The sequence below is a fragment of the Hippocampus zosterae genome, chromosome 4 (assembly GCF_025434085.1).
Source record: "Hippocampus zosterae strain Florida chromosome 4, ASM2543408v3, whole genome shotgun sequence".
In the NCBI taxonomy this organism is placed as follows: Eukaryota; Metazoa; Chordata; class Actinopteri; order Syngnathiformes; family Syngnathidae; genus Hippocampus; species Hippocampus zosterae.
The window spans coordinates 9180443-9207527 of record NC_067454.1 but is presented as its reverse complement, the minus strand read 5'-3'; the positions used below and the strand labels follow the sequence as shown (position 1 = coordinate 9207527).

The 27085-nt window shown below is 42.9% G+C and overlaps 3 protein-coding genes and 1 long non-coding RNA gene across 12 annotated transcripts in view; 2 read left to right on the top strand and 2 right to left on the bottom strand.

The window, feature by feature from the left end:
* cd276 (CD276 molecule) overlaps window positions 1-6335 on the bottom strand; it is a 74402-nt gene extending 68067 nt beyond the window's left edge. For 2 of the 3 annotated variants that reach the window (XM_052062929.1, XM_052062930.1), the window contains exons 1-2: window positions 6028-6334; window positions 3950-4058 (exon numbers count right to left, since the gene is read on the bottom strand). In XM_052062929.1, the coding sequence (XP_051918889.1) occupies window positions 3950-4007 (58 nt within the window). In that variant the 5' untranslated portion in view covers window positions 4008-4058; window positions 6028-6334. Of the gene's footprint in view, window positions 1-3949; window positions 4059-6027 lie in introns of all 3 variants that reach the window. The other variant, XM_052062928.1, reaches the window with a different exon arrangement.
* Window positions 6336-6545: 210 nt separating this feature from the next.
* LOC127599179 (ubiquitin-like protein 7) lies at window positions 6546-9973 on the top strand. Of its 4 annotated transcripts, none has more exons than XM_052062915.1 (11): window positions 6546-6613; window positions 6868-7043; window positions 7459-7578; window positions 7662-7738; window positions 7986-8070; window positions 8138-8195; window positions 8266-8402; window positions 8466-8515; window positions 8600-8779; window positions 9510-9623; window positions 9696-9973. In XM_052062915.1, exons 2-11 carry the CDS (start codon window positions 6869-6871, stop codon window positions 9834-9836), a joined length of 1137 nt encoding a protein of 378 aa, XP_051918875.1. In that variant the 5' UTR covers window positions 6546-6613; window position 6868; the 3' UTR covers window positions 9837-9973. The 4 variants fall into 4 exon arrangements, with proteins under 4 accessions (XP_051918875.1, XP_051918876.1, XP_051918877.1 ...); XM_052062916.1 differs by having other exon boundaries at window positions 6578-6616; window positions 6869-7043; XM_052062917.1 differs by having other exon boundaries at window positions 6579-6669; window positions 6869-7043; window positions 8603-8779.
* Window positions 9974-13390: 3417 nt separating this feature from the next.
* The window catches only part of LOC127599169 (SH2 domain-containing adapter protein F-like), an 86737-nt gene continuing 73042 nt past the window's right edge, over window positions 13391-27085 (bottom strand). For all 4 annotated transcript variants that reach the window (XM_052062896.1, XM_052062895.1, XM_052062897.1 and 1 more), the window contains 3 exons: window positions 23146-23320; window positions 22811-22930; window positions 13391-17320 (listed from right to left, as the gene is read on the bottom strand). In XM_052062896.1, the coding sequence (XP_051918856.1) occupies window positions 17134-17320; window positions 22811-22930; window positions 23146-23320 (482 nt within the window). In that variant the 3' untranslated portion in view covers window positions 13391-17133. The remainder of the gene's footprint in view (window positions 17321-22810; window positions 22931-23145; window positions 23321-27085) is intronic.
* LOC127599221 (uncharacterized) lies at window positions 24322-26040 on the top strand. The gene is made up of 3 exons (XR_007962033.1): window positions 24322-24557; window positions 25284-25361; window positions 25919-26040. It is a non-coding gene; the product is annotated as an uncharacterized LOC127599221 (long non-coding RNA).

Here is a 27085-nt window from a genome sequence, read left to right as displayed (position 1 = left end):
CCATGAACCTCCACAAATGTTTACCGTTTACTCCTTAGTTTGATAACATCATGCTCTTCAATGCACTTTTTCACGTGATTATATGTATTCATGTTTAAAATGGTCGCACGCGTGTTTTAATAAAATAAATGTTTGGTTTGTTTTATGTAAATGTGACGCAACTCGCCATGAAAAAATCTCGATCTCAGACTGAGAAGAGTGCTATGCTTGTACAACACTGCCCCCTTCTGTCAATTTGTGATGTTGCACGCACATTTTCATTCTGGGCGTTTTTAGACCGGCCTTGTTGACTGTTTGAACTCCACATCCTCTGCGCAAAAAAAGGGGTCACTTTCAACCTCAAGCTCTGAATAGAATCTCCTCCTTTCTTATGTTTCTTTCCACGGGAAATCACAAAGGAGTGGCCTCGCCAGGGAGACATCCAGGTGATCGGCTGGATAAGGACTCAGACTTGCTTATTTCCCACAGTCATAAATCAAGACGCGATGTTCTTTTGTGCTGTTTTTTCCCCTTCAATCTTTGCTTTCTCTCTCCACCCCCCCTTCTTTCTCCGTCTTTCTTTCTTTCCTCTCTTGCCTTCATTCTTGATGCGAAACATCTCATATCCTGTCAATAACCCTCTAATGGGTCCGGGCAGTCAGATAAGAGTGAGCCTCTGGCTTACAAATCCGTAGACACCGGGAGCCTTTTGATTAGCTGTGGTTTCACAAATGGGGGGAAAAAAAAGGAATACGGTTAGCTGACAAGGTAGACACAAGGTCACGGGGTCAGATCTCACTTGAGGACAGAAAACTTCAAGGTTGAAGAAGAGAAACAGCAGGACGATAAAGGCTTCCTTGATTTCCCTTCACAGGATGTTGTACATCTTTCTCTTACAATTTAACAGCTTGTTAGGGCAGTGGTCCGTACTGAAAGGAATAATGTTTTTCTCTCACCATATCTATTCACAAATTAACCCATTCCCTTTTAATATATATATATATATATATTTATGCTCTTCTGAAATGGCCCAGAATGCAAGAAGATGACGCCAAAGTCCTTTTTAATAAGAAAGTAGTCTGTGTCAACGAACTAAGTTGAAGTGATTCGTCTTTATTAAGAGACAATTTTCCTCTGCTTTATTTTCAAGCCTTTATTTTTAAGGGGAAAAAGTAAGGTGAATTTGAAATGCTGATAAAGTGTTAAGGGATCATAGTTTATGGTATGTTTTTGTTTTTAACTGTTTCATCTGGACAATTATAAACATTTGGGTGTGATAACAGTTCACTGTTTTTCTTTATTTGTCGCTGAGCTTGGTCCCTGTCTCCCGGGAATATCAAAGGTTTACTGTTCTGTCCTTGTAATGCTCTTCCATCCTTGATGCCACGTCTCCGAACCACAAACACTAACAAGCAAAGGGTGTGTTTGGTTAAAAGCCTGACTAGACTTCCCCTTTACTCATTATCCCCGTGCAAGCTGCCTCCTCAGCAAAGAAGCTGAGCCTACAACGGTTTCCAAGCACGGCTCAGCATCCATCCAAAGCATTCACACAAGCCCACAAGACGCGCAGTCAACCACACATGACTCGGGGTCCCGCACAACCCCTGCAGAAGTGCAATCGCTGCATATTACCCGAATCAATTTTTAAACAGTCCCACAGGCCTGCATTTTGACGACTTGTTGAAATAATCATGAGGTGCTTGTTGGGAAATGCACTCGGTCTCAATGAACGCGCACGGGAGAAAGGAAGGAGGATGGAGGTAGCGCTCGGGACAACAAGACTGATGATGTACGCGATTGCGTATGCATATCGTCTTAGTCGAGATGACCCCTCCATGGGACCCTTCAGCGGACGCAATTGAATTAACAGGAGCCTCACAGATACACGGTAATCAATTTACGTGCAGACTAAAGAGAACCCTCTCTGCAAAATCAATCACAGTGTTGGAGAAAAGGACGACATGGAGGGGGGGGGGGCAACATTCAGAGTTATCACACTTGTAAGGACAGTGGTTAGTGGTTAGCACGTCGGCTTCACAGTGCAGAGGTACCGGGTTCGATTCCAGCGCCGGCCTCCCTGTGTGGAGTTTGCATGTTCTACCCGGGCTTGCGTGGGTTTTCTCCGGGTGCTCCGGTTTCCTCCCACATTCCAAAAACATGCATGGCAGGCTGATTGGACGCTCTAAATTGTCCCTACGTGTGAGAGTGGGTGTGGATGGTTGTTCGTCTCCGTGTGCCCTGCGATTGGCTGGCGATTGATTCAGGGTCTCCCCCGCCTACTGCCCGAAGACGGCAGGGATAGGCTCCAGCACCCCCCGCGACCCTATCAAGCGGTTCGGAAAATGGATGGATGGATGGATGGTAGGCTAAGGTGTTAAGACTGTTTCGCTCCGGCTGTGCAAATGTAACAGTGGGTTAAAATGAAAGGCGCTTACAAATAAAATGTATTATTATTATTATTACTATTATTATTATTAAGGTGCCGGTCTGTCCAATCGTACGGCTCAACAGCATTTGAAAGACAACAACATAGTGTATGTCACAATAGCACGGCTGATACAGAAGCACAATTAGGCTTGAATGTAGTTTATAAAAGAAGAAATCAAATGTAGTAAAAAGTGACATAACATATGACCCCCCCCCCCGCAAAAAAAGTACATAAAACACAATGTATTTTTACACCACTGCAAAATGCAATAATAATAATAACCACTTGAGATGAAAATGAGCTATGATCAGATTTTGCATAATCGCCGATAGGTCTAATTTGTCAGCCAATTTGTTCTTGTTTGGAAACAGGATGCCATGTTGAGCGACTAATGTTACCTTTTTATTAAGCGTGGGGACTTCACACATCTGCACACCCACTGCGGTGTTTTTGTATCGAGTTACATGTGCAACAGCCAACTAATTCACTTAGTGCTCCACTTAGCGGAGAGAAACTGAATCATTGTATGAGCCGCCCACATCTACTCCTCCTCCATGTGGATGCCACGCCGCCAGTAACGAGCCAGCCCGTGGTGCAATTTGTGTCAGGAGTGAAGGGATGCCTTATGAACGAGTGATTGCACTGAGGTCCACTGAGGCGGAACTGAAACAGATGACCGAATGTTGTCATGTAAACAGTCTCCCTATCTTGCATTCAAAATGAAGAGCCACTCTGTCACATTTGTTTTTCCATCAGTTTAGTGCGGTCCTCAGAGGAATTGGCTGTGTACAGAAAATAGGTTGAAATGATCTTGTTTGTTTTTCCAAAGAATTTCCTGAACTTTACAGGCTTTCCCAAGGATCTTGGGCTCACATTTTGACATGCTGTATCGGCTGGTATGAGAGTTTAATTGACACAATATAGTCCATCCGACACCAACAGCGGAGAAAAGAAGGTTATACAACTTTCACGGTGTAGATCCCAATTTTTGACATGCTCGGCTCCATTCTTTTATTTACAGCGCCTGGAGACGTTATCAAGTCGGCCTGTGCCTATTTGTGACTTGTTTTATGATGACCCAACTTTTTTGCTTGTACAGAAGTGAAACTTTCAAGTTATGAATCCTTCATTGCGACATCACCCAGCCGCCCCTTCACAACGACTGGAAAATCTGCTCTAAAAGCAGTTTTCATCGAGGTCGTCACAAAACTCCCCACGGCAATCAGCTGAGCACAGACACCTGATGAAACACCAATATTGTATATCTTCATAGATCGCAAACTCTGCGGCTGGCATAAATATGCCAGGGAACCATTAAAAGTCTCGCAACTGAAATAATGTAAGAACATAACCGATGTCTCAACAGTTTTCTGGATCCATATCAAAGGGCCCACATTAAATCTACCCCTGAAGAAACGACCCCTCGTGTAAAACTACAGGAACTTTTGAGTGCCGTGCTTCATTTTTGCACTGCGAAGGCCTTAGAAGAGAGAAGATAAATGATCCTCAAGGGGTATTATTGTTACCACAGCTGACACCCACCAACAGCTTGGAAGGCCAACATGGCAGACAGGAGCAGGGGCAGCAGCAAGGACATCATGGTGATCCCGGGGTGGATTCGTACGGTGGGAAAACCTCTTCAGGCGTGACACTGCAGGGATCAAAACAGAGCAATTAGAAATATCTTACTTGCTTGTCTTCTTTTTTAATCTTCTTTCGTTGATAGTTTTAGTAATGTCAAAAATTCTCCCGATAATAATACCACTCGTGTAAAAACAGCATTCTGGTTAATATTGCATTTGTGAAACATGAATCAAGCAGCAAAATACACCCATTTTTATCCATCTCAGCAGGTGGCAATTTTGCCACTTGCTCTCAAGTGAAAATGACATCACAATGCCCAAGGGCTGAGATAGCGACCAAACGCGGCTGACTTGTTTTCTCAGTTTGGTCAAGTGACGTGGATGGACGTTCGCAATTTGAGCCCATAAGTTTAAAATGAAGTAAAACTACAGTGTCGAAGATGTTTTACATTCTTCCATCAGCCTCATTATTTGACTTGAGCAAAGAGGATGTGGGTCAGACTTGCAGCCTCATCATGACCAACGTTTCCATAACAGAACTATTCGCCACTTTCTTTGGACTGTCCAAGCCAGCTCCACAGAGCTAGGAAATAAAAACATCCCCCAAATTTCCCTCGACTTGTCCCCTGGAGAGCACAACGTCAAATTGGACCAACCAAACCACAGGCCGACTCTGCCTGGTGATATCCAGACACCCGGAACTGAGTTCAGTGCCCCCCCCCCCCCCCCCGCACCCTCCCTTCCACCAATGCAAATCCTTTGAACACTCCTTCGTTAAAACTTTTTTATAACTTTCTCAAGTGGGAAAAGATCAGGAGCACACAGCAGGAGAAGGGTTGGGGGGGGGAGGCATTGACTTACACATGATTATTGTAACAGGAAAAGATCAAATCGGTGGCACCCGTTAAAACAACAGCACAGAAGGAAGTTTTGGAAAATAGTAGCTTCAACGAAAACGCTAAAATGTGCCATCTGTGCTCTGTTATGTTGACATTTTGGAAAACCTTTTTGTCAAAAACTGTAGAGATACAGTACAGTATACCATACTTGTTTGCGTTTTCATTGTATTTAAACGGGCATGTTGATGACCCTGTAAGCACCATGTACTTTTTCTTAGAATTTTAAACAAAGGAAATCTTCCACCAGCTCAGCCCCCATAACAACCAACTGAGATGTACCTAAAAAGTGGCTGAAAGAACAACATTAGTTTGTTTTAAAAACAACTACATTGCAGTTGGACTGATTACTATCAGATGAATTAAACTATCACCAGTCAGCACTTCTGACTCACAATCAAGATGACAATCTGCAATCCACTATTCGGCTGTCCTGTGTGGAGTTATGCGTGTTCACTCCAGCTTCCTCCCACATTCCAAAAACTTTAAGTGTGAGGTTAACTGAAGATTAAAGATGTGTGAATGCAAGTGTGAATTGTTTGTCTCAATGTGCCCGGCAATTGACTAGCGACCAGTCCAGGGTATCGTCTGCCATCCATTTTAAATTAAATGGGATAGGCTCGCGCTCACCCATGATCAAATGGCTCATGATAGCATTACAGAAAATGGATGGATGGATGAGGTCACGACAGGATGACTTCACCGGGAATTACTTCCCACTCAAGTTATCCGGATGGGGACTACAACATCCTCTACATCCCACAGGAAGTTGTACCTGCCTGCTGAACAAGCATGTGATAAAGAACGTAAAGCCAGGAAAATCCCTCTTAGAAAATTATTTTAAACACATCTACTCTAATCATTTTACGTCACGTTTTTTGAGAAAAACCTTTTTCGGACCATAGAACGTAATGACTCCACTTTGCCAATCGGGGGCACCACACGTTTAAGGCATTCAAACGCTTCATTATTAGCTTGACCATAGATTCGGATCGACAGACAAAAATACATTAAAGAAAAACGACAATAATCCTACAAGAAAGTATAAAAACCCTCAGCTCTGAGTTCGTGACTTTTGTGCCTGTTTTGTTAAATAACAAGCTCCAATCGTAACATGTGCGCCAGTAGTAGAGTTTCTTACCATGGTAGGACAAAGAGGAGAAAAAGTGCTCAAGTGACGTCCTTGTCTTTCCCGTACAGTCGATGTTGCCTTCAGGAGCGGTGGAGTGTTTTTTTAATTCCTCGCGGCCCGTTATGCGACAAGATAGCGGTGTTTTGCTGTCTTAAAATGGCTCTGTCGGGGTTTATCAAAGTGCGCGGGTGTGTTCCATTGATTTGGAACTGGTTCATTTCACTAAACCACTCCTTGTTGCTTTGCCCGGTGGTGATGTCATCTCGAGGAGGGGCGAGTCGCGTTCCACTTCGGGTTCACCGCTCGATGTCTGCAGAGAAATGGAATGGAATCCACATTTTTCCCCAAGACATGACGCAGCGTCGGCTGAACAACCCAGTGGAAAAAGTGATTAAGTGCATATGATAATTCCATTATAAATAAATAAAACATGGGTTAATTGTACATTTACATAAACGTCTTAGTGGGATATTTCTTTCGGATAAGAAAATACAGTGGAAGGACCAGGAAAGTCCCCTAACGTGTGCGCTGACTGTAAACGCACCACATACCACGTGACTCAAATCTAGGAAGTGAGTCTCGCGTCAACATTGAAATTGTGAGTGTGCGCATTTCTTGAACTAGGGCGCTAATACTCAAGTTTTCCATGGGGTATTATTATATTTGTACTTTTGCCTTTACCCATTTAAACATGTCAACACACCGTGAAATAGATTCAAATGTATATTTGCGAACTAGAAACTGCATCTGCGTAATATCGGCTAGCCGTGATTGCTTATTTGTTAAGGTTGCATCGCCTTTCTTGTATTAAAATATTATAGTTTCACTCGATGTATTGTTTTCGCCACAGATGGCTTCCACAGACTGGTACTTGTCCCTGAAGCTGTTGGATCAGCCCAAATCCACCTTCCACTTCCCTGAGATGATGCCAGGGGACGTCGCACCCGGAGGATACCGAGTTGCCACATTAAAGCAGCTTGTGGCCGCTCAGCTCCCAGACTCCATACCCGACCCGGACCTCATAGGTATTTGATTAAAGCAGAAGGAAGCCTGCAAGGAGGGGTGCCATTTTTTGCGATGTTTCCTGAATGCGTCAGGACAAGGTTTATTGTTTGGGATTTACAGTATTTCGTTGCAATTACATTTTATGTAAGGGTATTATGTACCTGTTTTAGTATATAGTAAACTACTATATTCCCCTGTACAGTGAAAGTGGCCATTCATTTCCTATTAGGGTTAAGACTCCACATTAAACGTCAGCTTTACAGATGCAATGTCTGCTGTAGTAAACACACATCCTGTAACACAGAACAGTATTAGGTGTGTTCAAGTTATCAACATTACCTGGGAGCGAAGGAAGCCATTGGGAAGATGTGTTTTTCGGACATGCTCCATGTCTATTTATTCTCCAAATAACATTAAATGTGTACGTTGTTCCAGAGCTAGTCCATTGTGGGCGTAAGCTGAAGGACGACTTCACACTGGATGCCTGCGGAATTCAACCGGGATCCACTCTGCATATACTGAAAAAGACTTGGCCAGAGCCTGAAAGCATTGCAGGTGTGTCTACTGATACTGTAACATATGTTAAGATGTTTTTCATTTTGAAGCCAAAGCATTAAATATCTGTCTTTTTTTTCCAGAACCTGTGAACAGAGCCACTGCGGCCAGGGAGTTTCGAATGCTTCACGCGGCCCTTCACTCCACCTACAGAGATTCAGTGAGAATGACTTTAAATATACTTTGTACACCTATATATTGACTATTAGGTATAACTGTACAATCCCACTCTTAAATGTTGCCACTGACTCAAGCGCTCAAGTGTCGTAAAGGACAGAGTTGATCCTTCTATGCTTGCCAAACAGAGCTCTCGAAATGTAGTCGCCAGGTGCACTGATTTCTGTCACAAAACAGCCAAAGAATAAGTAAAATGCACAGTCAATCCTGCATCTTCTTTCTCCACCCAGGTGTACAAAATGCTAACCAACAAAGAGTCATTGGATCAGATCATCGTGGCCACACCAGGACTCAGATCTGACCCGGTGGCTCTCGGTAAGACGTGACGCTTCTTCTTCATTGGTGCAAAAATGCAAATGCTGACATTTGGAATCCGCTCCAGGCGTGCTGCAAGACAAAGACCTGTTTGTGCAGTTCACAGACCCCAACATGTTAGACACGTGAGTACTTGTTTTTTGTCTTAATAGATATATGTATACAAACCTTGAAGATTCCATTGGTTCCTCACAGGCTCATCAGCTCTCACCCGGCCCTGGTCAACGCAATCATCCTGGTGCTGCACTCCGTGGCAGGAAGCACGCCCACGCAGTCCACTGCTGCCTCTTCTACCCGCAACGCCTCAGCCAGCTCTTACAGCGATATGCCAGGTCGGTATATATTTTTTCTTCTCATGTTCTTTTTAGATTAAACTGAACACTTTTTTTTTAAAGGAGGCTTCATGTTTGAGGGCATGTCTGATGATGATGAAGACTTCCAGCCTGTGAGTTTTCGCTCGCATCTCAGCATTGGACTTCTTTTGAAGCGTTAATTCTGATGAATGAGAGTTGTTTTTCTGTGCATGTAGCAGGGCAGCCCGGCGGGCCCCTCAAGCAGAGCGGGGCCATCGGTGGGCATACGGCCGCTCTCTCTGAACCACAGCGGTGCCACGGGCCCTCGACCTATCACGCAGAGTGAGCTAGCTACAGCGCTAGCCCTTGCTAGCACGCCGGAAAGCAGCGCAGTGACTCCGACCACAGCCAGTCAGGTCAAGCCATGCTGGAACATCTCACAACTACACATGAGACAAGCTTCATTGTGTGGATACTGAGAATTAAGCAATCACGTTGTGTGATTCTCAGTAAACATTCACATCTATGTTTGTGCATATGAGAAGAGAACATTTTTGTCTTATAAAGTTTATGGTATGAAATAGTTACACAAATGTGAATCGTGTACCCAAAAATTGATATTTTTTTAAATGCTGAGAGACATATTCACATTTACGCTACGAAACATCAAAACATAAGGTGAATGCTGAGACGGGTATTTACATAACTGTTATTGTAAATCAAAAAGCATTTTGCACGAATGTTGAGACGAGCATTAACATGAATTATTACGCATCAAGCATTAGTTTGTAAATGCTGAGATCTTAATATTGACATGAATACTTATGACTATCGAAACAAATTTTGTAAATGATGATAGACCAACATTTATACTAGTGATATTATGCATCAAAAACTGATTAAATGCTGAATGACCCTCATAAACACTAATGATACTGTGGATCAGAAAATGAATGTGAATGCTGAGCCATCAGCATTTACACCAGTGCTTTTGTACAGAAAACAATACATAATATTGAATGCTGAGACAACAGCATCCATGGTATGCTATTACATGGCAATATTTTTTCTCATTCTGTGAATGTGTTCCTTTTTTTTAACGAGATTGCTATAATATAATATGATATCATTCTGACTTGGCTGTAGGCCGAGTCGTCGAGCAGTGGCCCCCCCATGCCGACAGGGACCCCCGTCAGCAACGACCTGTTCAGCCAGGCGCTGCAACAAGCCCTCCAAGCCACCAACATGTCTGCCCTGCAGGTAAAATATATGTGTGTTAAAGAAGATACTGAAACATGAGTGAATAAAACAATTGGCACGCGATATCTGCAGGGCCGCTGGCAATCGCAGATGCAACAGCTCAGAGATATGGGCATCCAGGATGAGGAACTGATGCTCAGAGCTCTGCAGGCCACCGAAGGAGATATCCAGGCTGCCCTGGAGCTCATCTTTGCCGGCGGACCGGGGCTCTGAACCTCTGGCTGAACAACATCCGTAGGACTTTTCGTTGTCAAATTATTGTCATGTTCTATATCGTATCATAATATCCTAATACATTGTTATTTCGTCACTCTGCTTGAAATAAATGGAAATTAAGATATTTTGGAAAAGCCTCTTGTTTTTGCATCCTCAACTCAGCTATGTCTAAATACCATTTTAAAAACAACCGCAACTGAAACAAATTCCATCCATCAATGATGCTGTGAGAGAAAACCCCATAAATGACCAACATCATAAAAATCTGACTTTCGTTAGTCAAATGCTATCATAAAATCACTAAATTTGAAGAACAATACAATACAATACAATACATGCTGATTTATATAGCGCTTTCACAACAGCGGCAGCTGTAACAAAGCGCTTTACAAAACAGTTAACATAAAGTAAAATAATAAACACAACACATAACATAAAACACGGACAGTCGTGCAGTCCTAACCACTTTTCCATCACACGCTTTGTTGTTTGAAGCAGTTTGAGATGAAAGAGGAGAGAATCAAAGTGTCCTTTAACCAGTGGATCAGAGACGTCATGCTCAAAATGTGCACACGTTGGCTACAAGCTAAGTTTCAAAGTCAACAAGAAGCTGTAGCATCCATTGACGAAAAAAGAGATTGGTTCACTTCTCCTGTCCCATGGAAATCCACTTCAATTCCAAGCGGCGACTCACGGTTCCAAATCCGCATCGGCGCTCTTCGCCAACGCTCCTCTCTCCTCAACTTCAGCGGCCATCCATCCAGCCGCACCAACGCCGACTGTCCGACAGCGCTGACATAGCCACTGAACAAATCGGGGTTGTGAAAAATGCTGCCCATTACTGGCGCAAAAAACACAAGCGCCCCAGGTCTGTCCAGCACCGACAGTCAATGGCGCCGACATTCCTCCCAATCAAAATCTGTGCTGGTACAGGCGTGCTGCCGAGAAGGCGCAACCACTAAGCACAGATACTGCTCCTTTGACGAATGTCGTGGCCAAAAAGCGCTGAAAACAGTCCATATCAGGTCCACACAATGAAACAACAAACAACATGTGACAAAACAAAAGACAAAAACAGCAAAAAAGAACAAAAAAGCAAGGCTCTTGAAGAGCACTTGCCGAAGGCTGCCTACTCGGGCGCCATCTTGGGAAAAAAGAGAACATGTAATTGATTATTCAGCATCGAAAACAGTACCAATTAAGTACATGCATTGACGTATTTTTGAGGATCTTGCCATCGAAACACTATTAAAGGCACGTAAAATACACCATGTCTATTTAAAAAAATAACATTTATCGTATGCTCGAAATATTCTTTGTTCAACTAAGCCGAATCGCAAACATTGCTTTCGTCTCAACCATTTTCAACTTCGGTTTGCTTTGAAGGCGCGGATGTTACGTACCTAATGAAGTGGCCGTACGTGTAGTATCATTTTTGTACACTAGGTGGCAATATAGTTCTATTTGTTTCTGTGTTGAGTAACTCGTTAACATTGGCTTTTACTTTGGCTCGCCAGCTATGAAATTCTAAATTATATAATATATAATAGTTTATTAGATGAACAGCATATATTATATATATTAGTGTTTTCAATTAAATATCGGTTGAACATGATTTTCAAATCATTGTGTTGTGTGTGTGTGTGTGTGTGTGTGTGTGTGTGTGTGTGTGTGTGTGTGTGTGTGTGTGTGTGTGTGTGTGTGTGTGTGTGTGTGTGTGTGTGTGTGTGTGTGTTTTTAACACAACGCCCCAACTTCACTCAGTTGAATTTGTCGTTTGTGTACTTGGAAAGCTACTTAATTGTTTGTCTGTCGTTTAGTGGCTACGTGCTATTTTGTTGACTGTTTACGTTTAGGCTTCTTCCTGGTTTGTATAGCATGCAGGGAACTTCTTGATTTATTTGAAATAAAATTAAACAAAAATCATTTTAAGCACCATATTTAGGCTCCACTAGTGCATTGTATTGATGGAGATTGGTTGTTTTCTGGTCATAAAAATATCTGGACTGCAGCAATGGCTGCAACATGTGTAAATGTTTCTATAATCAAAGCAGAACAGATTAGAAAAACAATAGCCATTCACATGAGACCACCTTGACGAAGAAGAGGAGACAGGGTGGTGAAAAGAGGTATCATTAGCATAACGTCTGGTACCTGAGATTGCTTTCTGTCACCATGTCGGCTGTGAAATGGTGGACAGCAGGCCACTTCTCTCCCCTCAAAGCTTCATTCAACTGCTTTCAACCCACATTTTCTGTACTATAGCCTCCATCTTGGCTCTTTCTTTTGTGCACAAAAGCTCCTGTGACGCGTTTCATGCCTTGATGGAAGAGGTGGAGATCACGTCTGTGGAGAGTCAGTATGGAACCTTGGAATAAGAAATAAGACCTGCCTGCTTTCAGCGTACTGCTTTGATGAATAACACAGTTAAAGACAAAAGTGGCAATACTGTACAGCCTTAGTGAATGTGTTACACATTAAGGATTTAATTTGAGAAACTACACATGTGGCTGGCTACTTTCTGGATTGTCAACATATCAGCTAGCAAGCTACTTTCTATTTTGACAGCAGCAACTTCTGGTTTAGTTTGCTAGTAAGCCTCAGCTTCTTGTTTCACTCGGTTGGCCACTTACCCGTTTATGTTTTTATAGTAGGGTTTTTTTCATGGTTTGTCATTGTTAGTATGCTGGCTACTTATTATTTTTGTTTAAGTACCTCACAGTGAGCTACTAGATTCCTAGCGGATTTATGTGAAAATGGAATACGTTCTGATTTCTTTGTTAGTAGTTTTCTGTTATTGGGAAACATCTTGGTGTGACGATTTATTTCTTACCTACCCGGAGCTACTTTCTGGTTGGTCAGTTTTTGTTAGTTAGCAGATTATATTTTTCTGATTTTTGTTTGTTCATTAGTGGGTTACTTTCAGGTCTGAGAGTTGAAAGGCCATTTCCTAAATTGACTTTCAGATTTGCTTGTTAGATTTCCCACGGTCTATTTATTTATTTATTGTAGTAGTTAATATTTTACTTCCGGTTTTGTTTTTGGTTAGTGCTTTGTATGAGTCACATTTGCTACTTCCAGTTTATTTTTATTTAGTCGGCTGCTTTCTGTCATTTTTTTATTCCTGAGTTGTTTACTTCCTGTTTCTTCATTTAGTTTGGCTACTTTCTGCTGTGTTTGCTTATGTAATAATTGTAGCACTGTTAGTTTGTTTTCTTTGTTAGTTAGTAGGCTACTTTTTGGTTTGACGATAATGACAGCCATTCCTCTTAGACTCTGATTTGCTTTTAACTTGTTGACATTCCCTTGTACAGTACTGTGTATATTTCTAAGACACAGTCTATTTTATGTGCGCGCATGTATGGAGTGAAGTATAGTATCATATTTCTACATGGATCAATATGAAACTTTGCAGTGGCTACCAATAGCCGCCCGCAGTCCTTGTATCAAACAATGTAGCAGCGGTTGACTATTTACAGAGAAGCGTAGCCATGGAAACTGGTGTCATCGTCCAAAAAAAAAATTAAAAAGCATCACACAATATCCCGCGCTTTAGTCATAATAAACCCTATTTCTTCTTTTATTTATTTACTTAGATGCCTTTGCGTCCCCCGTGCTTACGATACATTCAGTATATACATTTGGCCATGAGGGGGACGCCGTGCATACACACTCACACGCACAATTTAAGACACTTCAGACAGAAGAGATGCTTTCCATAGAGATGTGTGAAGTGTCCTCCGTGGATTGCAGTCTATTTCCTCCAAAGCTAAGTAAGGCCTCCCTGTTAGTACTATAACACCCGTTTGCAGCAGTCATTAAGAGCCGACGTCGACATTCATTTATCTTCTCAAAATCTTTTCTCTCATAGGTCCACTTAAAGTCGTAGTAAAGCTGCAGAGACGTCGTCACCGCGACCGCACCCTGTTCGACTTCTTAGGCAGGGGAGTCGTTTCCATCAACCACGTGGGACGGTTGGTACCATTGAAACACTAATCAGGAGTCTTCCAGTTGCATAGCACACACTTAGCAGTGATCTCTCCAAAGCTCTACAGTATGAACACTCACCAGTTAATCTCTCTAAACATGACCATTTCTTGCGTTTTTGCTCAGCAAGCAACTCTTTTAAATGCATGTAAGTGTTTCACTGATAACAATAAATAAACGCCAATGATTGGAAGAGCTCTAATTGTGTTGTGGGGCCATCATTGTTCATTTGTTTGGCAATGTTTACGCTAACTCAACTTTGCAAAATAATCAGGGTGCCAGGGCATACAACATCAACAGTGGATCCTCTGAACTCAAAAGTTTTTTTAGATGAACAATTTGGAAATTTTAGAGGGCACAATATTGTCCATGGCAGTGAATCTGTTTCTGTTGTCCATGAAGACGTAAAATCAGAATGTGGAAATTAGCAGGGCAGATGAAAACTATCTACTACAGTAGAAGGACACTTGGAACTTGAAGGTGTCAGCAGTTGAACAACTCAAAAAATGACTGTTCTAAAAAAGGAAAATCAGGTCAATCGCAGAGTTGCGCATCTGTGGGCCAGCAACGCCCACAGATGAACTCACAATGAACTCCTTTTTCATTATTAGCGCAACGATTTGACAATTTAGGACAGTTTACCAATGGATTGGGCCATTGATTGTCAAACAACTAGAGGCTATGACGGTATTGCGCCGCAGTTGTCTGTGGACTAGCATTGCTAAAGCAAATTCGGTTACCGGAAAACTCTACGACAGTTCAGCCGCCAAAGCTGAAGGTGTTGGTCGTCAATTTACAGAAACTTGCCGAAAGGTTTTGTAAGGAAAATACAGTACATGGTGGAAGCTAATCTGCATCTGTGATATAGCAATGCTCATGATAACTGAGTTTGACAACATCAGTAGAGTGGCTGGATAAAAATTTACGACAGTCTACTAACGGGGGAGTGTTCAAGGACCCGGATGCTTAAAGCAAAAATTGCAAGTCAGTTTGGCATGTGTTTTATCGTTTTTATATGGTAATATTAACAATGCTGATGTTTAGGACTTCTTTCTGAGCGATGCTAAAATATTAATTGGAACATTTCCAGTTTACCTTTGGTCATACAGCCTTCCTGATTGCATTAGAATTTTAAGCTCCACTGCAGGGACATAATTTAAGAATTGGAGTACAAGTCGATTCTCTTCCTTCATTATTCTACATAGCAAAAAAAAAGTGTGCTTTTTGAGCAAAATCCAGGAAGAAGTGACTGGCTTTCTTAAGGTGGTGCAAAGCAAGACCGCCAGTGTTCTCAAGTCTTTGTAATGGGAGATGTGAAATGTATAGTTGCAGTTTGAATGTTCATCGGGGTTCCAACAAACTGCGCTGTGATTGGTCAGGAAGAACTGGGCCGAGGCTTGACGAGCACACAAGAAGAGCAAAACGAGAGCACCACAGGAGTCACCCCGGAGAACACGATCACGACAAAAAAAAAAGTGGGGCGCTAATTAGCCCACCAATAAATTACAGTCAGGGAATAATCATTCAAAAGCAGGATAGCAGTCAGCTGATCTCCATGCATGATAAGGCTTCAACCAAACATTTGACATCACACAGCATCGTAGTAGTGACAAAAACACACCAAAGCCGGGCTTGAATTGTCCTACCCCCGCCCCCATTTTTTTCTTTTAAATTCAAAATGAATGATGCCATTTTATGGAAATTAGGAAGCAGAGAGCGGATCGATGCAGGCCGTCCCACTGTACCTATTGATCTTCAGACAGACGGCTGAATGGCATTGATTTTCTGAGGTAGACAATGCAGGCGTTGTGGCAAGAGGGGAGGCGGGACAGCTCCAGGGTTAAGGGGGGGCTGGACGTTAGTTCCTCTACTTGGGCTTTTTGCATGGGTTGACCCGTCCATCACGCTCTCTCCCCAGCATGTCTTGCCACTTTGGTTGCCATTGGTGTAACACACCTCCCCCTCGCTGACGGATGGCGGAGAGTATGGATGATGACATGAAAGAGAGATCAACGCAAAAGCCGGACACCCTCAGACTTCTTCATGTTCCCCCTTTGCAACACATCTACGTGCATAGAGTACCAACTATGGATGGGCATGTTAACAATTCGTGGATCATTACGTATTCTGATGTAACAGAGACAAAATAGAGTGCACCGCTCGGATAGAACCAGCATCAGCGAGTTTGATGTCTTAAAAAAGGACAACTTGTCAGAGAGACGAGACTTCCGCATCAGCGGGGCCACAGTCTACATTCTTCTTTTGTCACCCATTCTGGAAACTGGAGTTCAGAATTTGAGGTTCCAGGCTGTCTGTTAACGGGCTGCTACGTGTTTTGTTTTGCACGCTAATTCCTGACGTACTTGATTCATTGCTGTTTGAATAAGATGATGTCACGTGACAGCATAGTGCTACGCTGGTGTCTGAAAGCCACAGTCTCCTTTTTGTGATCATTCCTCGCAGACCTTCACAATAGTGGCATTTCCTGGCAACATTAACCCTCTCATTACCCCATTAGCAAGGAGTCTAGTATTTGATCGATAATCCAATCTTGGGACTAGTTTACTCCCTGGCTGACAGTTAGAAGGCCAGCTAAAACATACGCGTTACGACAAGAAAGAAGCAGGTGATGCATAAAAGTCCGGAATCTAAAGTTGTTTCTTTTTTTTTGTCTCACACATGCACCCAGACCACCATTTAGACATCTTCAGAAAGTGTCTTTTTAGTCAATAGTCTAACTGGCAATGAAATGCGCTGATGCCGGTTCCATTTTGTCCAGTTAGCAGGCTACGTCACAGGTTTGTTTGTTAATTCCTCATGCAATTTAGGAAAATGGAATGCACTGTTTAATAAGTCTCAGTTGGTTTGCTGTCTAAAGAAGGTCAATGTGACAAGTCCCCGAACGCCTACGGGGGTGTGTGACAATGACAAGTTGAGATATGCATGATCACAGCCTGTAAAAGAAACCACAGTCTGGTTTCTTAACTGTCACAAATCGCACAGACCTCAACCATGGCGACCTTTTTGGTGGCATTATCGAGCGTTCATTCTGCTGAAACCCAATTGAATCACGTGCCAATCCTTTGTATTAGCCTCACAGAAAAGCCAAGTTTTCCAAATGAAGAGCCGCAACAAATAAAAGTGGGAACCCCCCAAAAAAGGGAAGTTAGCGTGTGTTGGTCACAAATAAATAAAACTCCTGCATAAGAGACAGATCCTTGGGAATCGGTCAACAAGTGAGGTGAGTCAGAATCAGCAGTTCTGGGATTTCCCTTTCCATATTGATGGTATTGGTTTGTGTGGGGGACTATAGTGTCCTGATGGCGATGGGGTACAGCAGGGACATATGCTCGGCCCCCTTGATGGGCAGCTTGCGGCTGGAGTAGAAGTGGATGATGTCGGGCACGCTGTCGAAGGGGCAGCTGTTCTGGCCCAGGACGTACTTGTTCTCCTTGGTCCTGGACAGCTTCATGTGCATGAAGCCCTGGCTGCTCCTGGTGACACACAAAAACACAAGAAAGGGTAGTAGGTATTGCGCAACCTGGGAGACGCGACAAAGACTTGTACTTAAAGTGCAGGGTGTCACGTGCCTGGCATGGGGATGAGGCTAATGAACCCTCAGGATAAATCACTTAAGCTAGAGCAGTAAAAGCAAATGAAGAGGCTCCCTGCTCGCTTCCACCAGCCTCAGATCAATACCTTTTACAGTTTCTCAATAATCCTGTGGTCGCAAATAGAAAATTACCATTCTGAGGCTGGCCACAGGGAACCGAGTGCTATTTACATTCCATATATCTTGTTAGGGAAATAAACAGAGTATTCTGAATACTAGACTGAGCAACTCATATTTCTTGTTAATTGTGTTATCAGAAAATTGCAAAACAAAAACTACTAAAATATTTTGCTCATCAGAGGTGGTTGATGGAAAAATACGCAGTTAAACAGTTAATGTAAGTCCCTCGCCCATAACTCCCGATCTCAATCACAATACCGAAATCGTAAACCTAACCCCAAATCATAACTTAACCTTAATGCCGAACTCTGTATTTGTAACATTTCTATGTGTCTGAATAAAGATGGCAGTGTTTCCTACAACAGATCACGAAAGAATTTTGCTTGGAATTTTGAGTTTTAAGTACTGCGCATGTACTTCTTCATCTGAACAATGTGGAAATCGGGATGTGAAACAATGTGGAAATCGGGATGTGAAGTTCCTTCTTTGATTATCTGCTATTGTAAGTGTATGCCCCCCCCTCCCAGCCCTCCCCCCCAATGGATGTATTCGCTTAATGCACTCACAAAGAAAAAGTCGAACACTAATAAAAACAGTGTTGAAAAAAAAGCACAAGGTTCAATCTGAGGGTGTCCTAAGAATGACATAATGCTGTCAAAAGAGTCGATGACTTCCTGTAGTTACCTCTTGACAGACGACGCCACTGTGTGATATTTCTCCAATCAAGCAGAGTAAACACACCTCTGTGACTTCTCTGTTATCGAGTCTCCTGAGTGTCTTGAATGACTTGAAATTGGAACATTTCTGTACTTTCTGCATTGCCACTTCTGTTAGTCTGTGCTCGCCAGCCAGGAGACCTCTTGCTAAAAATAGTCGCTACAAAGTGGTTTTGATAAATCATCAATCCCTTGGAGGCGCATGCTAGCTTACATAGAGAAACACATAAAACAGAAAAAAAACCTTCAGGATTTGTCGTTTCTTTTTTTAGAGTCCACGATGATTTGCCAGGAAATGTTTGGAGTTGTTGATGCACAATATTGTCCTTCTGAGACAGCCACAAGGACAACAGTGCTAACTCCTACCCTGATTCATAAGGCTTAGATCCTAACCCCCCCCCCCCCCCCCTCCCTGACCCTTTTAAATACCGGTAATCACTAATCACCTATCTTGTCACCCCAACTTGAACTGCTACTCCTCTGTCCTGACCTTTAATCTAACTTCTCACCCCCAATTACAATTTTAAGATTCCCAGATGATTTGGGCTTGTAGATACACCATATTGTCCCGCAAAGCCACAAGGAAACCAGAGCAATAGAGCACAGGGTTTGTCAAAGCAAGAGGAATATCTGCCGAGGCTCGCATTGAGCGTGTTCGTCCTTGGCTAATGGCGGCTTATCTCCCTGCCTCGGACATCCGGCGACATCCCGTAAAATGACGATCTGAGTGATAAGAATCTAAGATGTCAAAATAAAATAGACAGTCTGTCAAACGGTAATGATCCTTGCCTTTGCCGATAACCTTTTAAAATTTTACTGAGCGTCAAATATACCTTGGGCATCCCTCATTTCACATGAGCGCAAATTGAATTACCCCGACACCATTCTGTCTCACACCAAATTGCCGAGGGCCCCCCCTTTGAATACTTCCACATCATCAGGAATCAGCCCGTAAAACACCAACTCACCGAAAGATTGTGCTTTGGTACGTGCTGCTGTTTTGTATTACAAACACGTTAACAACAGAGTTCTGCTGGGAAGGTAACTCTTGTATATATTTCATGTTTAGTCCACAGGATCTATGAACACCAGTTACCTAACACCAAACCTAACCTTGTCCCATAACAGACGATTTCATTGTTCTTCAGGTGCTTCAAAGTAATTGTACCAATAAATGTGAGACTTCATTCTGTAAGACTAAAAAGGCTTTCGTTGCGACTAAGCAGTCGTCGGGGAAGAGCGAGGAGGTTGAGAGGGCAAACAGAAAACACTTCCCATAAGGTCAGAGAACTGACTGGGGAAGGCTTTGTGGCTCTTTATCAATAATGCAGCGCACACACGTGCCTCCATTTGGCCTCATGCATCTTTCAGCAATCCGAGACACAGACCATCCTCACCTTGGGCCTTCCGCTCAATCTCAGTGGCAGCTGGGGAACTCGCCTCATGTCGAGCGGGGGTGAACTCGTCACCTGTGCTTCTGAGGCGCTCCGACGTAGGCCACTACCACCAATCAGTCCAAAGATTGCTTTTGAGGCCTGACCCGCACTCGCGCCGCAGGCAAGAGAACTGATGTCGTCTGACGCCCAGCAGCACGTTAGGGAAGAAGTCTCGCCGAAGTATTGTGATGTGTTGCACGTTTTTTTTTTTTTCTCGGCTATTCAGCAATGACTTTTGAAGAGTGCTTTTGCATTCCTTTCCTATGGCCTTTAGAAGATTGACTTAAAATTCTCGATCAGTCATTCAGGAAAAACAATTTTGAAATTTGAGCAGTTTTGCTCCTATCCGATCAAAGTAGGCAAATGTCCAATCGTCAAATGCCTTTAAAAGATGATCATGAGCGATTATCTTATGATGTGGACTTGGCGACACTGATCACCTCAGAAAACAGTCAGGGGCTATCCTAAATAGATTGTAAACCTGTTCAATATTTGTGAGTGAGAAATCGGCATGGGTGTACCCCACTCCAAGGAGTGAATCTAAGACATTATACAAACCAACCAATGGCCTGGTTGGTTTGTATTTCTGCTTTTGACTGGCTCTGTCAACACCGTATCCGTTCAATAATATTTTTCCTCATGAAATTGTCACGCAGGGTATTTATTTAGTCAACTACAGATAGTACCGGACATCTATAGGTGATGTGTTGACTTAAGGGGAGGCCTCATTTATTCAAATTTCTACACGTGTGTACCAAAGTGAAAAACAATTTAACAGTAACTAACTTATTTCCTCATATAATGGCTGGAGCTGATTATTTACTTGTTGCTACTATTCGGATGAAGCTATTTTCCAAACTTTCTAACAATTACAAGATTATATAATATGCCTGGGAGAAATACGATTCAGTGACGAAGACGGGAAAGGCAGTAAAGTGAATGACTCTACTTTTGACTACTACTCTCAGTACAGTGAAGCCCCATTTATCATGGTGGATACATTCTAGCCCCACTTGCAATAGGTGAAAACTCAACAACTAGAGAAAAAAAACACCTCTCCAACATGCTTTTAACATATTCAAATACTTGGCAGGGGGTATCAATCAGTGTTATGGTGTCCACTACGTCCAAGGAGTTCACTACGGGTGAGGCCTTCATTTGTACAAATACATTTTTATGTGTGTGAACCAAAGTGAACTTGTTGAAAATGTGACTTTAATTTTTTCCGCATCACCCCGTACGACCATCTTTTATGTGGAGGGGTCACAAAAGTTATCCTATGCTATCCTTTAATATCAGTTAGCAGCAGCCACCGCAGCGTCAAGGCCATAAATAAATCAGGTTACTGCAGCGGCTGCATATCTGCTTTAATGGCTGCTGGCTCGTTATGGAGGTCCAGCTGGACATTTTTGTGATGTGGATTAATGATGGTGGCGGGATCCAGAAGGCTAACTCATATCTTCTGGTCCACGGAAGTGAAGCGAAACGCTCTTATTGTGGCCATGATTGTTTAAGCACAATCTTCTACTTATCCAAAAGGTTAGTAGAAGAGCATGTTGATCGTGGTTGTGCAGCTATTGATCATTTTGTGCTAAATATTGAATTTGTGCTTGTTATTTAGAGTGCGTCGCTGGTTGGAACCCTTGGGAAATTACTTTGGCTGCTTTGAGCATCAACAGATTGCAGTTTGGCAAATGAAAGCTTTAAAAGGGGACATATTATGGAAAATGTACTTTTTAATTGCAGTTGGGTCTCCGGAGTGCCTCCTCATCCAACAAATGTGAAGAAAACAAAGTACACTTTTTTGTTTGCGGACGATTTTGGAAAATGTGCCTGTAAGTGAGGCATGCTGCACCAGCATCAATTTACATTATAACTACCACCACCCTGCGTTTCACCTCCTCTGACTTGGTGGCTGGACGAAGATCCAAAGTCACTTTCAAGTGACAGCTGGAATGGCAGAGATATTGTCAAGTGAGCTAGCGATGGCTGGGGGTTGCGTGTACCTCAAAGTTGGCATTTTATTAATTGTTTTATTAATTACGGAGTGCTTTATGTATCATAAGCATGTACATGTTTATGGCAGAATAATAAATGATCAGGTGGCCACGTGCAGAAGCATCAAAATGAAAACGCCTCCTGCCTCCAGTAAGTTGAAGCTAAAGGCTAATCGGCATCTGTTTGTCTTTCATCTCCCGTCTAAAGGTCCTCGTAAGATCGGGAGGACCTTCCGAAATGTCATATGTCTGCCTTCCAATCTAGAATGTTTCCATACATCCAGCAAATAAATCACTTTGCCATGCTGTCAGAGAATATCTAGCAACATTCCTGTTGTCATGGCAACCAGCTCTGGCGACAAGCGTGCGATACGACTTCTCCCTGGGGCCGGAAAGTTCGCCGCAGCAAAATGTCAAGACATAACTCGGCCAATAAGAGCCGCCCTACACGGGAGGTCAGGGTTCACTGATGGACGGCGGCGGTAGTTGAAGTGTCAGCAGATTATGAGGCCGGTGGGGCCAGGTGAAGGATGAGGGCAATGTTGGCGGGAGGAAGAGGTGGGAAAGGTGAAGATCATTAGCATAACGGGACAATGCAGTCAGCATACCTTTGTGGTCCAGGTGGAGCTTCCCATGCACTCAAATATGAGAGCGCTCGTATTACACCAACAGAATGTACAAATACAGAGTTGGTCAACCTTGAAGGAGTCATTCATTGACTAAATACTTCTGTAAATTTTCTATACACATCAATGATAATGTAGTGATTCATTCACCTAACATCTGTGCAGGAAGTTCCCACTCAATGATAGTGTGAATGTGTGTTTAAATTGTTGCGTCTGTGTGACCTGTGATGGACAACATGTCCAGGGTTGACCCCGCCTCTGACTCTAAAACAGCCGGGATATGCTACAGAGCTCACCCACTTCCCAAATGCTGAATTTGAAGCTATATTTTTTTCCAGAACTTTGGTTGAAATTCCAAACAGTACCACTTTTGGGGTATGGTGCCTCCTAAATTGTCTGTTCGGCACGTCACACCAGCACCTATCCAATTCAATAATTTGTAAGCGGTTCAATAAAAACGACAATGTCATTCTTACTTAAGTGAGAGGGAGTAGTCATTCTTGCTGGTTTCGCTGTTCCGCACCAGGTAGCTCGCCTCCTTGCACAGTCGGAGCAGGCATTCTGCATCCGTCCGACTGATGGCGCCGTGGTACCAGCTGAGGAAAGTAAAACACACAAGGAAATTAAATGTCCCGTTTCCATTACGTGGTTCCTATTCAGCTCTACTCACTATTGACGGTCAGGTCTGAAGTGAACTTGGCCAACCATCTTTTGAGTAATACAGCTAAAACTATTTCAAGCGTAGTTTCGTTTGTTGTTTCATTTTTAACGCAACCCACCCAAATTCATAGTTAGACCCGTAGCAACTCACAATTGGCTTTCCAAGGCCATGCTGGGATCGATGCGTTCCCCAACGGACGAGCCGGGCTGCTCTGTTGACGTCATTTTGGTGTTTACCAAGCAGCCGCTGGAGTGCCGCTGCAGCGGACGGGTTTTCCCATCCTTGGTGGGCGACGTTCTAGATTTTTCCACGCCGTCAAACTGGACTGCAAAAAAAAAAGGAAAATTCAGGCTCAGTCAGATTCAAGTCAGATAATGGACTTGACCATCGCACAACATTTAGCTTGTTTACCTCCAACAATAATTATAAAAACAAGGAGAAAAAAAGGGGCACACCGCTGCAGCCAATTGTCCCATTATCTTTAGGACCTTAAAAGTGGGAGGCACATGTAGAAACTGTTGTAATTCTTACACTGATTTGGATGTAAATACCCTCAAATTAAAGCTGATCATCTGCAGTCGAACTGTGTCTTGTTTGTTTCATTTCAAATCCTCTGTAGTGTTATTTAGAACCTGAAAGATGAGAGTTATGTTAATGTCCCCAAATTTATGACCCGACTATCGTAAAATCGATGGAAATAGCAGTGAAACTGTGAAATGTTGGCTGGGATTGGATGCATCAATGGTGTCAATTTGTGCGCAATTCGCCCAAACAACGGAAACGTTCACACAGCGGAAGGAGGCGCGAAACATCAACTCATATTGACATACACACACATCGTAAATAAATACATGCATATTTACATTCCTACATGTGTGAACCTGTCAGTAGCAGACATACAAACACAGAAAAGTTAAACATTACACATCACGACAAGGTTCTGTGCGCTCAAGGCCGACTGGTAGAAGTCACCAAACTTGTTTAGTGGGCAATGACGTCAGGCTCACATGGCCGATCAGCCTTTGCTTGTGTGTGTTTCCCATGTGTGTGGCTTTTGGTCTCTTTCCGGCCATCATCCATCACGATAATTGATGTCGCAGCACCCCTGGCTTTGGAAGAGACCTATTTTAGAGACACGCTGACATGCCGGTGGTGAGGCCGGCATGCGCGAGCGGCTTCCAGAGCAGATGTTGGGCGGTCCGAACGCTTTGACATATCAACGGCTGTGGCTTTTGATGAAGAGAATTGACGTACAGGGCTGGCAGCGTCTCTCTGTCATCAATAGAAAGTCATCTCGAGTCATCTATTAGCCAGGGTGACATGTCCATAGAGATGTGTTGAGCCTTGTACCAAATTACATGTGAATTAGCTTCTGGAGCTGAATTTGTAAAATTCTCATTACATTTGGAGAGCACCTTTTTTTTGCGGGGGGAGGGGGCAACGAAAACCTTGCAACAGCAAAAAAAAAAAAAGTTTATCAAAAACGACAAAATCCTCAAATTTGGTAGCAGTTGGACGAAAACTCAGGGTGGACGTTTGCATCTGAAATGATGAACTAGAAGGTAAAGGTAAAATTACTACCAAGTCAATGAAAGTATATGTGGTTTAAATTTGGTGGCAATCGTACAAAATCTCACTGAAAAGATTGTTTTGGAACAAAAAATGTCTGCCTTTCTGAATCTTTTTCGATGAACGTTTTTTTTTTAATTGGACAACAAAAACATTTATTTGCAGTGTTCTCTGTTAATTCAAAAGAAGGAAATCTAAATATTTTTACTTGCCATTAATCTAATCGTGAATGTTCTTTGTGGATGAATAAAGTGCCCCTGTCTATCTAGTGTCCACAATAAAATATCAGGATAATCATTTTATCCAAGATGGATCCATTTTTATCTCCATTAGGTTGAGTAAAGTGGCGTTACGTATGTCACCGTTCATCAATCACGCTTTCTTGGCAAATTACTTTTTGGTAGTAAATCCATACTTGCTGTTGTGTTTGCGATTACTTTATGCGCCGTGTATGTTAATGTTATGCAAACACATGCTGTGCATACGCTTTGATTCCTGATGTGGGTGTTCACGTGCACAATGTCATCAGCTTCAATGAAGGCACACTAGTGTGTCATTCTAAATTTAAACAGCAGGGGCTCCCCTTCCCCTCCACTCTATGAACGAACTCATTGCCCTTGATGCAATCGCAAACTCACGGATTTGATTCGTCCAACTAACTTGTGTTTGTTTTAATGTCCTTCGTGTTAAAACCTGATGCATGATGGGAAATCAGTGAGTGATTTCAGAATCACTCAAGACAAATGGTGAGGCATTTGCGGGCGAGGTGGAGGCAATTCAGTCAACGGATGCTCCAGGTGAGTCCACGTTAAGGACATGTTTGGTTTTCTCGGACTATCACATTACGACTGCCACTGTGGTATGAGTGTGCTACATTTTGTTCCCATGGCAACTGACCGGTGGGGACAACAAATGTTTCTGCTCCTCTTATCCGTGTTGAAGGCTGTTTTTAAAAAAATTCAACTTCTTCCTTCACCTTTTGCAGTTTGCTTTTTCATGCCATATTCTTAACGTGCCAACGTGACAATCACTTGCACGCACCCATGTACAAGCTGCTTGTCATCACCGTTCCTACAAACGATGCTGTCAAAGTGTGTTAAAATAAAACCTTGCGAGTTAAAAAAACAAAACAAAAACAACTATCAAGTCCATTGGTCAACACGAGTGTACGTATTGCTCACTTGACCACATCTTTCTCTTGTCTACCTATGTCCAACCGAGACAAGACAAAAAAGATGGAGCATCAGATTGGATTAAAATCGAAAAGGATTGCATTTGCTTCCCTCCGAGCGTAAAATGTATATTTTAGGCTCCAACATCAGCAAGTCGATCTTATTCCTCTTTTCTCCAACAGATTGACGAGATGATTGGCTAGGAGAACAAAAGACCCCGACAGGCAGTTTAAGAGGGATGAGAATGTGCAGTTATCTGCAGAAACACACACACACACACACACACACACACACACACAAAAACTGTCATGCATGTATTGGGGCAGCGATTGTCGATGGAATCGAATGAAAGTGTCAGTCGGATGCTGACGGATGGAGGGAACACGCCCCTTTTTATGCTTCAGCCTTCTTGAGGAAGCACTCTAAAAAATTGAAATGAAAAAAAAGGTCAGGGTAGAACGCGTCTGGCTGTCAAATAAATATTAGATTGTATGTCAAAATGTAATAAAGGTATTTTGATCATGAAATATTCATGATTTTGACTGGGCTCAAAATATATATTTATATGACAATTTTAGGACGTTTACAGATGCAAAAGCATCTGCGAACTGTCGTAATTACACTTTTCGTAAGACCGCCTTTAGTAATGTTGGGGTTTGAAGTGCCTCTGTCAGTGTTGTTGTTTTGATGAGCAACAAAGTTCAAAAGAGCTGAGCTCGTCTGTGTGGGAACAACAACGTCTGTGTGGGAACGTCTACAAGCTGATACGCAAGCAGGATTTTTCATTTATTTATTTATTTTTTGCTGAGGGGAGAGGCAAGGTGGGACAGCATGTTGGACCTGTGGTTCGAACGCAAAAGGTTCTGGGTTCAAATATTGGCTCAGGCTGAATTCACTCCATGCTTGCATGGATTTTCTTAGGCTTCCTCCATATTTAAAAAACAAGCTTGTCAGGTTTTATTTAAGAATCCAAATAGTCCATAAGTTTGAATGTGACCATGAATAGTTATCGGTTTATAGGAAGTCCTCTGTAATATTTAATCTTATCATAACGACCAGTCCAGTGTGTAACCCATCTCTTGACCAAATTCAGATGGGCGAGGCGCCAGCCTACCAATGACCCTTGTGAGGACAAGCACTTTAGCAAATGTCGTCACGCGGTCACCCGAAAACCTGCTGCACTTGCTCAGACCGGGTGAGTATCGCTTTACAGTTGGATTCCACTCCCAAAGCCACTCACATGGTGGGTGATGGGGGGGGGGTCAGAAAGCGTTCCCATGGAATGGCCGGAATAAATCAACTCCTCGCCTACAGCGCACAGTGGAGTCCTTTTACACGCTGATCTCCAC